We start from the raw sequence: 14,825 nt of genomic DNA on the forward strand, positions 1-14,825 counted from the left end.
CTGCTGATACCCTGATTTTGGACTTCTTGCCACCAGAACTGTGAGAGAATAAGTGCCACCAGAACTGTGAGAGAATAAGTCATTTTAAGCCATCCAGTTTGTGATTTTTGGATGGTCTTTTAACATCTTCCATAACTATGTTCCACCTTCCTTAAACTCTCTGGAGGCCCTTTACTCCTATCCTGTCCACTCGAGGGAAGTCTACACCATGAGAGGATTTCTGGGACTCATTCTATTTAGCAGAGGCTGATAAATCACCAAAAAGGAAGGCAGATCTGTGTAGTTTAATGTGGTAAGATCCCCAAGGCCTGCCAAAATGTCACCAAATAACAAGTGTAAAATAGGATTTCATACATGTGAAGAAAAGTAGATAGACATGCATATGCATACATACCTACACACACAGTGTGTGTGTTGGCATGTAAATGAATATAAAAGAAAGATCTGGAAAGATACATACCAAACTGCTAATAATGGTTACCTCTGAGGAAGTTACCAGGATTTCATCTTTTATTCTATATTCTTCTGGAGTATATTACATTTGCAATAAAATGAAGTTTTAATGATTTTTTAAAAAAGGTTTAAAACAATAATATAATCCATTTGCCAAACATCATATCTGGCCTCAGACAAATCAGTTGACTTAGAAAGGAGAATAGTAGTTAAGAGCATGGCTAATATATAATATGTATATACACACACACACACACACACATATGTGTATGTATATGTATATATACATATATACACATATATACATATATATCTATATATACACTCTTTAAAAAAAAAAACCTGTGCTTTTATACTTTTTTGCTTCACAAAAAAAGATTTTGTAACCCCTTTTCTCCCGGACTTAACTATATGGAGAACATTTCCCCACAGCATTAACTCTTCTTTTCTATCATTTGTAAATGTTGCATTGTATTCCATTGTATGGATGTTCGATATTATTTCAACAAGTCTTCTACAGGATGTTGGATGTTGAATTTCCCCTTTATTTTATTTTTTGTTATCATAGTGCTGTGCTGAACAAATATTGTAGGAAAAAATGGCCCATATATTTTGTAGCTCTTCCAATCAGTATAGAGTCTATTTCTCTAACCCTGAATCTGGGCTTGATCTTCTGAATTGCTTTGCCCAATAGGGACATTAGCAAATGTGATGCAAGCAGAGGCTTGGAAAGCGTTCATGTACTGGAGCTTGCCCCATTTTTTGTTGCTAGGAATCCTGACACCACCATATGAAGAAGCCTAGGCTAGCTTATTGGAAGAGAGACCACATAAACACAGAGTCCAGGCATCCCAACTGAGGCCCAAACAGGTAAATAAGCCATTTAGCTAGATTACTTAGTTCCTGCTGAGCTGACCGAGACCTGAAGAACCACTCAGTCAAACCACTGAATAAACGTTTGCTATTTTAATTCACAAAGCTTAGGGAGGTTTGTTATATAGCAAAAGCTGGTTGATACAAACATCCTGTAGATAATGATTATTTCCTAGAACAATTTCCTAGAATCAGACTTTCTGGGTCAAAGACTGTGTATACTTGTACCTATTGATTCATATTGCCAAAAAACTTGTATCAATTTATAAGCCACCAGCGATATGTGAGAGTACCCATATTCCTCATCTTTGTCAACATTGAACATGAATGTTTCTTGTTATCTTCATGACTATATTATCCGTGTAAATTTAATACATAAACCATTGTCCATTCCCTCTCTATTTACAATCAACTTAGAGGGAAAAAAAGATTACTCCTATAGGAAAAGAGCAGACAAGAGAGAAAAAAATAATAGAATGAGAGAATAAAAGAGAGTCAAAGATTATAAACACAGAGGAAAGAAAATAGAATTATAGAATAAAGCAACTTTCAAGTCTCTCATACATAGGGTACCTAACATGTAGTGAGGAATAGTTATGAGCATAATAAATGATTTAGGTCATGAAAGAGGCATGGAAAGGAATTGTCTATTTAGGCCAAGCCTAGTGAAACTGAGAACATTGTAAAAGTAGGTACAGGCTCTTTCACGTGTGGCTGCATTTAATTCTTACAGCAACTCTTTGGGATAGAGATAATTGTTCCCATTTTACACATGAAGAAAATTAAGGGTCAGAGATTTCAAGTAACTTGATAAACACCATACTGCTGATAAAGAATTGAACCCAGATTTGAGTCCAGGTATGTCTACCTTAAAACTGATATGTTTCCCCTTACTCTTCCAGAAAGGTTGTGGCAAAAGACTAGCAACCACTGTCGGGAGTCAATATATCCAACTTTTGATTCATATTACCAAATTGCCCTCCTCCAGAAAGGAGCTAGACCACTTGGGTTTGAATTCCAGCTCTGCTACTTACTAACCATGTGAATTTTAACCTTGCTATGCCTCAATTTCTTCATTTGAAAAATGGCCGCATAAGTGCCATGAAGGTAAATGAGTACATAGATGTAAAGCATGTAGGACAGTGGCTTGCACATAGTAAAGTGCTATATAAGCTTGCTATTTCCAGTATGGCATTGCAGTAGGCACGGGACTATTTCTAGTGAGCCTGTTGTCAGGAAGTCCGTATACAGTAACTTTGGTTACACTCACATGGACATATCTTAGTGAAATTTCCTATGGGGCAGGACCAACACTGCTGCCATGTTTCCCTTCATCTAGGCTTGGGGGAAGCGGGGGAAGAGGTGAATGCTATGATGCCACGTTGTCACCAGAGTAAACATGAGCAACTCCAGAGACTTGCCACAAGTGGATATCCCAAGGCCTTGGCTGCTGCAGATCCCAGTTTGGCTGGATATAAAAGCTCCTTGCTCAGGGAACCTGACTATCCTAGACCTCACCTGCCTTCTCTACTATCTGGGTAATAGAACAGGCTTTCTTCAGCCCTTCAATTCTTATTTCTACCGATAGCATTTTAACAACAACAATAACGACACTAAGAGCAGCTAATGTATTGAGTGCTATTATGTGCCAGACACCGTCCTAAGCACTTTATAAGTATTATTTCATTTAATTCTCACAACAATCCTTTGAAATAGGTACTATTCTTATTTCAGTTTTACAAATGAGGAAATTGAGTCTGAATCCAGACTCTTTCATCCTAACTATAATACTGTACTGTCTCCTGTTTCAGAACATGCAGTTTTGGGGTACAAAATGCCAAAGAAAGCAATCTAACATTTCTCAGCCTTATCTATTCATCATCCACTCTTTCTCAGCCACAAGAGCATGCCATGAGAGAACCACCTGCAGCAAGATGTTTGAGAACTGAAGTGAGAGATTAAGGAATAGATTATGGATTTGCCACCGCTCCAAGTCTTCTCAGGTCAAATTCATGTACTGTGTCAGGTAGGAGGGTGGAGGATGAGATGAGACACTTTTTAAAAAAAAACTGTGCAAAAAAAAAAAAAAACGAAAAAACACCAAGCACTCTTCAGTGCAGCAGACTGCAACACCACCAGGCCTGATTAAGGAATGACAATATGGAAGGCAGATGGCAGATGCATAGATGCCACACTATTGCTTTCAGTTAAATATTGCTTGGGGTTTTTTTTTCTTCCTTGTATACTTCCCAAATAAAATGGTTTGCTTTCCTCAAGTTAAAAGTGTTAGTAAGTCTTTTCTTTAAATATCTGTGGATGGCTGTTTTTTTCCCTGCCAGTTTTTCACCATCTGTAACCCTCTCTTTGGGAGATGATCCGATAACAACAATTTATCTTGGAGTGTAAAAGTGTGGCCTTGGAGCAACATGTAAAAGCCAAGTCAGACTGTGGGCTGTGTGTGTGTTGTAATGTGTGTGGCATGTGTGTACCGAACCATAGTGTAGTTTGTGTGTTGGGGGAGCCTTGTGCATGTATACATTGTGTGTGAGTAGGCAGTATGTACATTCGGTGAATGTCTTTGTGCGTGCATGGACTGTGTCTGGGTTGGGTGCTTGCTTGTCTATTTTGTGTCTATGTGCTCTCTGTGTAGATACCTCATGGACACCCTGTATGTGATCGGCTCCCGTTTGCTGCTCTGTATATGCTGGCTGAAGAGGGGTTGTGTGCACTGTTGAGGGAAGATATTCCTCACTAGTGTTTAAGTTCTCAGAGATGTTTAGAGGAGATGGGCAGGGCCTGCAATTTGGGGGTTTGGGCCAAAAAATATCAGCAGGGTTTGGGTCTGAGTCAAAGGAATGTAAATTATGAGTGGCTTACGAAAGGGTGCTGCTGGGATGGGGTGCTGACCCTGAGCCTGGTCTCCGGCGTTTCTGAAGGGCTGCTCGCTCCGGCTTGCGCGGCAGGTTCGCGCAGCTCAGCAGGGCCGGCCGCAGGCTCCCAGAGCGAGGTCTGGGTGCCGCGGATGGCAGGGAGCTGGAGGCGCGCTCCAACCCTCCCCCACACCCACACCCCCCGGCGCGGCGCCGCGGGAGGCGGGGGTGCTCAGGCAGGCAGGGGAGGCAGCGGCCCCGGAGCCAGGGGCTGTGGCAGCGGCTGTGATGGCGGGCGGCGGGGTCGGGCGGGGGACTGAAGCCGCGGCCTGGGCGAGGGCCAGTCTCCGGGGGCCCTGAGGTGCCGCCTGTCCCAACTCCACCATGAACGTCGCGCTGCAGGAGCTAGGCGGCGGCGGCAACGTGAGTAGGGACCCCGGGTTCCAAGGCAGAGGCCCCGGGCCGGGGGGTGGGAGGCGGTGAGGCCGAGGGGCAGGCAGCATCTGGTAGGGGCTCCGGCTGGCGGAGTAGGGGCTGAGTCCTTGAGGTGCGGGGATCGGAGGGACCCCAGGCCGGAGAACTGGGCAAGAGGGAAGGGCCTCGCTGCAGGCGGGAGGTGGCCCGGCCGGGCAAGGGGCATTGGGACTGGGCCATGGGCAAACAGCCCTCTCTGCCTGACCTGGGTTGGCGCCCCCGACTGTTTGGCAGATGGTGGAATACAAACGGTCCACACTGCGGGATGAAGACTCACCAGAGACCCCCGTAGAGGGCGGGGCCTCCCCGGACGCCGTGGAGGTGGGCAAGGGGGTTCCGCCTTCCTCACCAGGCCCAAGCCCTGGCATGACGCCTGGCACACTCAGCAGCTCTGGGCTGCCCTGGAGGGTCACCTGCCCCCACCTTTGCTCCATGTCTGGCCTCTGCGCTAGGACTATGGTGAGGCGATTCTAAGCCATGACGTTGCACAAAACAGGCTCAGGACTTAACTCAGCCGGCCTCATTGCCCCTATGCCGATTTAACCCCAGTAGCATCTTTGCTCCGTGGCTTTGGAAACTGGCTGTGCCTTCACCCTCTGGGAGGACTTCTGTGGTCTTGGATCCCCGCTCCCCCCACCTGCAGCTTGCTAGCTCTCTGTCACCCTGTGTTCCCCAGGTAGGATTCCAGAAGAGGACAAGACACTTCTTAGGCTTGCACACCCAGCTGGAGCTGGTCTTGGCAAGTGTCTCTGTACTGCTGGCTGCACTGCTTCTAGGCTGCCTTGTGGCCTTGGGGGTCCAGTATCACAGAGGTAGGTGGGTCCACACTTGTCACCTAGCTGTGGGGGCTCTGGAGGCTGAAGGGCCTCTAAGATATTCTCTAGTTAGGGCCACCTTTCACCAGGTTTTCTTTTTCCTCCTAACCTTCCTGCTGTCATGGCTCCTCTCAAAGCATTTGCCTTTCCGAGACTGGCTGACAGCTCCCTATTCTTGTGGCCATGTCCCCTGTCACAGACCCATCCCATAGCACCTGCCTCACAGAGGCCTGCATTCGAGTGGCTGGAAAAATCCTGGAGTCCCTTGATCGTGGTGTGAGCCCCTGTGAGGACTTTTACCAATTCTCCTGTGGAGGCTGGATTCGAAGGAACCCCCTGCCTGACGGGCGCTCTCGCTGGAACACCTTCAATAGCCTCTGGGACCAGAACCAGGCCATACTGAAGCACCTGCTTGGTGAGCGGGCCTGCCAGGGAGGCTTGTGCCTAGTATGTGCCTTATATCCAGGACAGGGCTTAGCACTTAGTAGGTACTCAATAAATGTCCACAAATGAATTAATAAGTGGATGACTGAGAACACTGCTGGGGTAGGGGGTGCATAGAGGAGGGCTCCTGAGAGGTGGAGATGGGTTGGGGGGCGGGGCAGACCTCTAAGTACAATGGAGGGATCCCTCTCTGCATTGTTTGGAAGACTGCTGAGGTATGGTAGGCACCAGAGAGTCTGTAGTACTTAGAGATGTTTGAATGTTTGTGGTTCATGGACAGAAGAGAGGAAGCCACACTTTGCTGTTTCGGCCAGTCCTCCTGGGTCTACATTAGGAAGACTGCCACTTGAGAAAACAAAGAAGAGGGACCAAGTAAGGGTCCGGGACCCCTCTCAGCAGTTAACACAGTTGCCGCTCAGACCTGTATTCTACTCCACAGAAAATACCACCTTCAATTCCAGCAGTGAAGCTGAGCGGAAGACACAACGCTTCTACCTATCCTGCCTACAGGTGGAGCGCATTGAGGAGCTGGGAGCCCAGCCTCTGAAAGACCTCATTGAAAAAGTAGAGCCCCTGGGTGGGCTGTGGGCAGGGGGAGCAAGACAGGAAGAGAATGTAGCCCCAGAAAGTTTTTGGGGGCCCCTGCCAAAGGTTCCACTATGGTCTCTACTTAGATTGGTGGTTGGAATGTTACGGGGCCCTGGGACCAGGACAACTTTATGGAGGTGATGAAGGCAGTAGCAGGGACCTACAGGGCCACCCCCTTCTTCACCGTCTACATCAGTGCCGACTCTAAGAGTTCCAACAGCAATGTTATACAGGTATGGGGCTGGGGAAAGGTGGGGAGGGACTTATGGACCATTTACTGAGCCCAGACTCCACTTCCCTATGACAGGCAGGCTGGGGTGGCCCCCCTTGCACAAGAGTACAGGTTTTGGTGGGGGTGGGCTCACTCCCTTACCTTGCTGTTGCAGGTGGACCAATCTGGGCTCTTTCTACCCTCTCGAGATTACTACCTAAACAGGACTGCCAATGAGAAAGTAAGGAGCATCCTCAGAACCTCTACCCCTAACCCTTGTTGAGCTGGGCTGATCCATGATTACTTTTCCCTTTGCCCAGGGTAGGGGTGGGGGGCGATGGTGGTAGAACGTGAGCCTGACCTGTCACCTAGTAAGCTGACTACCCTTCCTTCTTTCTTTCTCCCTTCATTCTTCTCTCCCTCCCTTCTTTCCTCCTTTCTTTCCTTTCTTTCCCTCCCTCCCTCCCTTCAGTCTTCCTCTTATTATCCCAGGAAAATATTTTATAGGCACCTGCTTTGTGCCAATGCAGTGGGAGGAATTCAGAGATATATGTTTCAGAGTCATCATTACAGGAAGCTCTCAGTGTAGGTGGGATCATGGACCTAGATATCTTAGAATAAGGCTCAAAGAAGGTCTCTGGAACTCAGGAGAGACTCAAGTAGCCAGAGAAGTTTTCCTAATGAGATTCAAGCCAGGCTCTGTAGCCTATCTAGGGGTGGGTGATAGCATGCTGGGTAAAGAGAACAGTTTAAACAGAAGCGTTAAAGAAGGACAGGCTAAGATGTGTTTGGACCATGAGAAGGGGTTCAGTTTGGCAAAATGTAGAGCTCAAAGCAGCTGAGAGGCTAGAAAGATGTGTAGAGTCTAGTTATGGAAGGGACCTGGAATGGCACACTGAGGAGTTGTTGTTGTTGTTGTTGTTGTTCAGGCCTCAGAGCCACTGCGTGCTCCAGAGCAGGGAAGGAGTGACTAGTACTTTGGGAAGCCAGTTTGGCTGGGTGTGAAAGTAGATGCCAGAGGGAGCCTGGAGATCAGTTAAGAGTCTCTGCAGTACTCCAGGCTGAGTCTATAAGGACTCAAATTGAGGAAGTGGCAGAGGGAAGGTTAGGAAGGGGAGGATGCAGGAGACATAATCAAGTCTGAATGGTGAATTGTTGGTGACTGGATATAGAAAAGAGGAGTAGAAGAGGAAGAAGTGAAATGAGTTGAGGCTCTCAGCCTGAATGGTGGTGGGATGGCAGGGTCCTTAGAGGATTAAGGGTGCCTGTAGGGGGGAACCAGTTTGGGGCACGATGGGGCAGAGGAGACAGTATGATGTCACAGGAAGAGGGAAGACTTTGGACTCCGACCTTGATTCCCAGTCCCAGCTCTGCAGCTTGGTGCAAGTTGATTTAGCTCTCTGAGGCTGTTTTTTCATCAGTAAAATGGGATCATAGCATCTACCTCATATAGTGTTTGAAGGGATAGGACGCAAGCTATGCTCCTACATGTGGCAGACATTCAAGGAGTGGGAGTTACTCATTTTTGACATGGGCACCGTCTCTATGGAGAGGTCATCAGGCAGCTGTGAAAGCTGGGTGGAGTTCTGGAGAGAGGGTGAACCTGGAGGGAGCTGTGGGCTTGAGGGACATCTCCTTAGAGATTTAGACAAAGGCTTTAGGAGAGATGAGAAAAAGGGGAAGAACAGAGAAAGAGGAGAAGGAGAGCCTTCTTTTTTTGAGGGCAGTGGGAGAAAGAAAGCCAGCAAAGGAGACTGCTATGGAGTAGGACAACCAGGAGAGTCATTTATCCTTTCACTCATTCTCACTTACTGAGCAATCCTCAGCCAGACCCTCCTCAAGGCATGTGGTGAAAAAGACATTGCCACTAAGTGAGGGAGAAGACGTGAAATTGCTCGGTAGATCCTGTTTACAGTTCTTGGGACTGTTATAGAGGAGAAGGATGGCATTCTGAGAGTGAGTGTAATAGGCAGCCAGCCTAGTCCTATGGTGAGGGTTGACTTTAGCGAAAGGAGAGGGTTCTAGACAAAGAGAAAAGCTTATGCAAATGCTCTGAGGTAGAAAGGAGTATGGCCCATTGATGGACTATAGAGGGGAACGGGAGGGGAGAGGGGTCCAAGTCCTTCTGGACAAATATATAGACTCATTATGCATGAACATTGTGGGCCAAGTTGAGCATTTATCCCAAAAGAAATAGAAACTCAGAAGTCGGGAGTTTTTGTTGTTGTTGTTGTGTGTGAACAGATGTGTGGTTTCGACATCACCTGAGTCAGGGGAGGAGAGAATTTTGAGAATGCAGAAGAGACTCACATGGTCAAACACTTGAGAAAGGGCAGGAGAAAGTCTCAATCTGGCTGTTTGCATGTTGCTGGTTGTCTTGGGCAGTGAGTCTTCTGTGCCAGCATCTAGGGGAAGGTGCAGCACCAAAGGTTCAGATAGAATAAAAACTGAGGAGTAAAGCAAGGTTTAGAAAAGTATCAAAAGTCAGCCTTAAGCTGAAGGCAAGGAGGTAGGGAGAGGAGAAAGGGGTAAGTCAGGTAAGCAGGGTAGAGGTCAAGATCACTGGCTGAATTAATTATCCCCCTTAAGGGCTGGGATTGATACTCAAACCTCTTCCTCTGACAGCAGCAAGGAAAAGGAGAGGTGGAAAAAAGAAAATTTGAAGTACAGAGAACGGATATTAAGGAACCTAAAACTTCTCAGTAGAGTGGAAGGGGAGATGGCCTTTGGTGATTAAGGGAGCCCAGGGTGGGGCTTTGGGGTGGGAGTGAGGAATGGTCTCCGAGAGGAGAGCCACAGGGAGTCGATGCTGAGCAGTGCTGAGGGCCAGCAGAAAAAATGGTAAGCAGAGGTGGCAGCCAGAAGAGACCCTCTCAGCCTTGGGCAGGACTCGTTGCTAGGCTCTGAGGATGACTCTGGGTTTTGACAGGTGCTTACTGCATACCTGGACTATATGGAGGAACTGGGGATGCTGCTAGGTGGACAGCCAGCCTCCACGCGGGAGCAGATGCGGCAGGTGCTAGAGTTGGAGATACAAGTGGCAAACATCACAGTGCCCCAGGACCAGCGGCGGGATGAAGAGAAGATCTACCACAAGATGAGCATTGCAGAGCTGCAGGTGGGGCCTGTGGGGAACAGAGACAGCTAGGAGGGACCAGCTCCTGGCACAGACTGCCCAGCTTCTCTTCAGGTCATATTTCTGAGGCAGCTTTTCCTCATTTCTTTGCTTTTCTAAGCTTCCTGGTTGCAGAGTTGCTATCTTAGAAAAAAAGTGGTATCCATTTTAGGTCACTTCTCACTGGGCCATCCCTTGGTCCCTTTTATGTTGCCTGGGGGTGCAAAGAGTGATTATGTTAGAAACCTATAACAACTTGTACAAGATATCCACAAAACAATCAGAAGAGATATGGAAGCATCTCCTGAAAGGCTCCCAGGCTCAGATGTATTGATGGGCAAAAGGTCTGATGGAAGCTAGGTGGGTAAGCCAGGAGGCTTGAGATTTTTTTGCTTGTAGGCCCTGGCACCTTCCATGGACTGGCTGGAGTTCCTGTCTTTCTTGCTGTCACCGCTGGAGCTGGGTGACTCTGAGCCCGTGGTGGTGTATGGGACGGATTATTTGCAGCAAGTGTCAGAGCTCATCAACCGCACGGACCCAAGGTGTGGGGGTGGGGCTCACGGGCTCTTTGCAGGTCCCAGACAGAAACTGGGCATAGGGAACTGGCACAGCCAAATAGAGCAGCATTTGAAAAGGCCCTGAACCTTCCAAACATCAAAAGAGAATGTCTTTGGGCTATTCCCTTAGGCCAGGGCTTCAGCGGGGAGGGTCTACTTATGACCTGTATTCCCACACCTTGCTCCAACCTAACTTCTGCAGGCAGGTATGTGGTCCCAGGGTGAGACAGAGGGATTCTGGGACAGCTCCCACATGTGCTTCTCAGAACTTCTGCTGCCTGCACATTCATGGAGGTGGGAATGGTAACCCACTTGCCATATCCTATGTTCTGGTCCGGATGCCAGTGTCCTGAACAATTACCTGATCTGGAATCTGGTGCAGAAGACAACCTCAAGCCTGGACCGACGCTTTGAGTCTGCACAAGAGAAGCTGCTGGAGACCCTCTATGGCACTAAAAAGGTGGGTTCTCTTTCTCTGCCCTCACTGTTGGCCCAGTCTAGCTGATACTTCACACCTACTGTGTGTTGGGTATAGTATGGTATAGTATGGAGCACAGGATTAGGAATCAAGCTGACTTGGGTTCCAACACCAGCTCCTACATTCTTTAGCATATGGAAACTCGGGCATGTCACCCAGCCTCTCTGACTCTCCATTTTCTGGTCTGTAAAACAGGAATATCTTGCAGAGTTGTCATGAGGACTAAGTTAATGTAAGTGAAGCACCTACCCAAGCATGGTATGTATAGGCAGCACTCAGCTTTGATGATGATGGTGAAGATGATGAATAAGTGCAGTTCTTAGTTTCAAGATGCTCCATTGAGTGAGAAAAGTGGACATGTAAACAACCATATTATATTCAGGGGTGAGAGGTGCTCTCATTGAAAGACCTTTGTGTAACAGTAGAGAGGTGGGGACAGCACATTCTGCCTGGGAGGCAGGGGGTCATCAGGAAAGGCTTCTCTGAAGAAATGATGTTTGAAGAATGACTTCACCATGAAAACAAGGGAGAAGGGCATCCCAGGCAGAAGAAACAGGATGTGCAAATTCCCAGAGGCCAGAGGGAGTGTGGTGGGTTTGCATGTATTCTGGTAGTAGCTTGAAAACAGAGCAGCTGAGATGCTGAGGAGGGTGAGGGGGGCCTGGGGCAATTCATGAAGGGACCTGAAAGTTGTGTTAAGCAGTCTGAAGCATAAGATGGTTTTAAGGAGAGGAGTAATCCAGTTATATTTATGTGTTAGGTCATCTTTCTGGCAGCTAAATGGAAGATGGAAGGGAGTAGTAGAGGTGGGAACATGAAGATAGAGTCAGAGTGTCTAGTTAGGACACCACTGCTATCTTCTGGCAAGAGATGATAGTGTTGTAGGACAGGGAAGTGGCAGTAGGGTGGACAGGGGAGAAGATTAAGAAGTAGAGTTTATAGAAACTGGTGATAGATTGAATGTAGCGGGAGAGAGATGGGGAAACTGGCGACTCCCAGGTTTCTGGCATGGAGGACTGACTGGATATAAGACTGAAATGTGGAACTGAGCAAAGAAATGTCTGGACCTCAGTGGGCATCTTAGAAACTTAAGAAGAGAGTGCTGAGAACAGAGTGGGCAGCATACGTGTTCCTCCTGAAGTTTTGCTGCTGGAGTTGGCACACTTTGTGATGTTACTCCTCATTTTCCTTGGTGTCTGAAGGAGAGACACCTCAAACCTAGGCCTCTGTTGTTCAGAGCTGAGAAGAGCTGGACAGAGAAAGAGACAGAGACAGAGACAGAGACAGAGACAGAGACAGAGACAGAGACAGAGACAGAGAAAGGCCCTCAGCTTGGCCATCTCTCGGAGGCCTGGCTCTTTGTCCTTTACAGTCCTGCACGCCAAGGTGGCAGACCTGCATCTCCAACACAGATGACGCTCTTGGTTTCGCTTTGGGCTCCCTCTTTGTGAAGGCCACGTTTGACCGGCAGAGCAAGGAAATTGTGAGTCTTCAAGGTTCTTTCAACACTACCCCTTGTTTTAGTTAAAATTCACTGTTCAAATTTGTGTGTATATTTAGGAAAAAATCATGAAAGAAATTCATTAATAAATTAATAGTGATTACTTTGGGTGTGGGGATTATGAGGGATTCTTCTTGTCCTTTAACGTTCTCTGTATTTTCCAAATTTTCCATAATGAATTTGCTACTTATTTACATAGAAAAGTTATTTATTTATTTATTTGGAGATGATCATGGATGTGCTTAAAGTATTATCTACAAGGATATTTGTGGCAATGTTTTATAATAAGGGAGAATAAAAACATCTTAAAGGTGCAATCATGGGCCAATGGAAAAAAAACTGTGAGTAAGTTGGACTATGATGCAGCCTTAAAATTGATAATATATCTTTAAGTGAAAAAAAGCAAGTTACTATATATAGTAATGTGTGTGTGTGTGTGTGTGTGTGTGTGTGTGTGTGTGTGTATAGTTGTACAAGATAGTTCCATATTACATATGTATATCTGGGCAGGGAAAGACACCAGAAGTAGATAGTCAAAATGTGACCTCTGATTGAGGGATTCTAAGTAGTCTGTTTTCTTCTTTGATTCTTCTCAAATTTCCAGATTTTCTGCTATTAATGCCTTCCCTTCATAATCAGATAAAAATCAGTGAACTGTTTTTTAATAATAACTTTAACAATTATAATTTAATACTTTTTAAGCATTATAATTTAATAATAAATTATAATATTAATTCAGTTAACTTACCGATTAAATTTTATTACTTAGGAAATGCCGCCCATAGTCCCAGTACCTTCACAAATCATGTTTCCTTCTTATCCTCTCCAGATGCTCAGCCTTGTTTCAAGAATCTGGGCACTGCCACGTGCTTCCCTGGAAGGACAGGGATGAGGCACTAGGGTGGACAGGGAGAAAGGATTCATTAGTGTAAGTGGGAGGCAGACTTGTGCTTCTTCCCTCCCAGGCAGAGGGGATGATCAGTGAGATCCGGACTGCCTTTGAGGAGGCCCTGGAAAAGCTGGTTTGGATGGATGAGAAGACTCGCCAGGCAGCCAAAGAGAAAGTGAGCTGTAGCCAGGGTTGGGGCGCCATCTTGAGGTGGGGATGGAGGATACAATTTTGGGAGAGCCTAGGGAGGGAAACTCTTAACCATGTTCTCCTCAGGCAGATACCATCTATGATATGATTGGTTTCCCAGACTTCATCCTGGAGCCTAAAGAGTTGGATGATGTTTATGATGGGGTGAGTACCTCTGCTCACAACTTTTGAACTTTAGCCCTATGGGAGTGCACTATTTTCTGGGCTCAGTAATAGGGGCTCAAGCACTAGGAGAGAAGGAAGTTCTTGTTGTTGTTGTTGTTTCAGAGGCAATGCAAGCAACTGACAGTACTCAAGTGCTGGCTCTGTGCCAGGCTGAAGGCCTGACATTAGTACAATGCAGTGTTAACCAGTAGGGATTTGTAGTCAAACCCTCGTCAAATCCTGTTTCTACCCCTACCTAACTATGTAATCTTGGACAAATTATATAACCTCTCTGGGCCTCAGTTTCCTCATCTGTAAAATGGGGATCCTATTAGTGTTGTTGTGAGAATAAAAGGAGGCAATGTGTAAAAAAAAAAAGCACCTGCTTCATAAGTACTCTTTAAGTATTGAGGATTATTATTTACTAGATATTTTACTCCCACTTTTCAGTTGAGGAAGCTGAGGCTCAGTGGTAATCATTAGCCCAGCTGGGCCTATTATCTTCTTCAACATGTTCTCTTGCTTACTTCCCACCATTTCCATAGTACGAAGTCTCCGAAGATTCCTTCTTCCAGAACATGTTGAATTTGTACAACTTCTCTGCTAAAGTGATGGCTGACCAGCTCCGAAAGCCTCCCAGCCGGGACCAGTGAGAATAGAGGGCTGCAGATACTTGGGGCAGCAAGAGAGGCAGGAGAGATTTCCAGGGTTGGGGCTGGGGGCAAGACTGATTCCAAACCAGAGACATGGGTCCTTGTAGGAGGTAGGTCAGGGCTGCTGGCCTGGGAGGAGCTGCAGGAAAGTCAAGAGCCGCAGCCTCTCTCTCTCCCTCTCCCATCCCCAGGTGGAGCATGACCCCGCAGACGGTGAATGCCTACTACCTTCCAACCAAGAATGAAATTGTCTTCCCTGCCGGCATCCTGCAGGCCCCTTTCTATGCCCGCAACCACCCCAAGTGTGTCTGAGGCAGGAGGGACTGGGTGCTGGGAACTTGGTGGGCTGGGAGCAGGGCTGGAGGTGGGATCCAGAAGTCCCCCTCACCATGTCCTCACTCAGCATTCCTCACCTACCAGGGCTCTGAATTTTGGTGGCATTGGCGTGGTGATGGGCCATGAGTTGACACATGCCTTTGATGACCAAGGTAGAGGCCTATGGAGTTGTCCTCTCCACAGCCTATAATTCCCAGTGGCTTCTGCAAAGCCT

At 47.0% G+C, this 14,825-nt stretch overlaps 1 protein-coding gene across 5 annotated transcripts in view; it reads left to right on the forward strand.

The window, feature by feature from the left end:
* The window catches only part of ECE2 (endothelin converting enzyme 2), a 29,098-nt gene that overhangs the window by 12,082 nt on the left and 2,191 nt on the right, over positions 1 to 14,825 (forward strand). Inside the window, exons 1-16 of one of the 5 annotated variants that reach the window (XM_039850610.1) lie at positions 4,435 to 4,619; positions 4,905 to 4,991; positions 5,347 to 5,482; positions 5,685 to 5,900; positions 6,369 to 6,439; positions 6,604 to 6,750; positions 6,904 to 6,969; positions 9,658 to 9,846; positions 10,243 to 10,385; positions 10,746 to 10,860; positions 12,251 to 12,361; positions 13,345 to 13,443; positions 13,545 to 13,622; positions 14,168 to 14,271; positions 14,467 to 14,577; positions 14,696 to 14,763. In XM_039850610.1, the coding sequence (XP_039706544.1) occupies positions 4,581 to 4,619; positions 4,905 to 4,991; positions 5,347 to 5,482; positions 5,685 to 5,900; positions 6,369 to 6,439; positions 6,604 to 6,750; positions 6,904 to 6,969; positions 9,658 to 9,846; positions 10,243 to 10,385; positions 10,746 to 10,860; positions 12,251 to 12,361; positions 13,345 to 13,443; positions 13,545 to 13,622; positions 14,168 to 14,271; positions 14,467 to 14,577; positions 14,696 to 14,763 (1,780 nt within the window). In that variant the 5' untranslated portion in view covers positions 4,435 to 4,580. Of the gene's footprint in view, positions 1 to 4,434; positions 4,620 to 4,904; positions 5,130 to 5,346; positions 5,483 to 5,684; positions 5,901 to 6,368; positions 6,494 to 6,603; positions 6,751 to 6,903; positions 6,970 to 9,657; positions 9,847 to 10,242; positions 10,386 to 10,745; positions 10,861 to 12,250; positions 12,362 to 13,344; positions 13,444 to 13,544; positions 13,623 to 14,167; positions 14,272 to 14,466; positions 14,578 to 14,695; positions 14,764 to 14,825 lie in introns of those variants that run through there. The other 4 variants (XM_039850608.1, XM_039850609.1, XM_039850613.1 and 1 more) reach the window with 4 other exon arrangements.

This window comes from Pteropus medius, unplaced genomic scaffold, assembly GCF_902729225.1.
Source record: "Pteropus medius unplaced genomic scaffold, Ma_sr-lr_union100, whole genome shotgun sequence".
NCBI lineage: Eukaryota > Metazoa > Chordata > Mammalia > Chiroptera > Pteropodidae > Pteropus > Pteropus medius.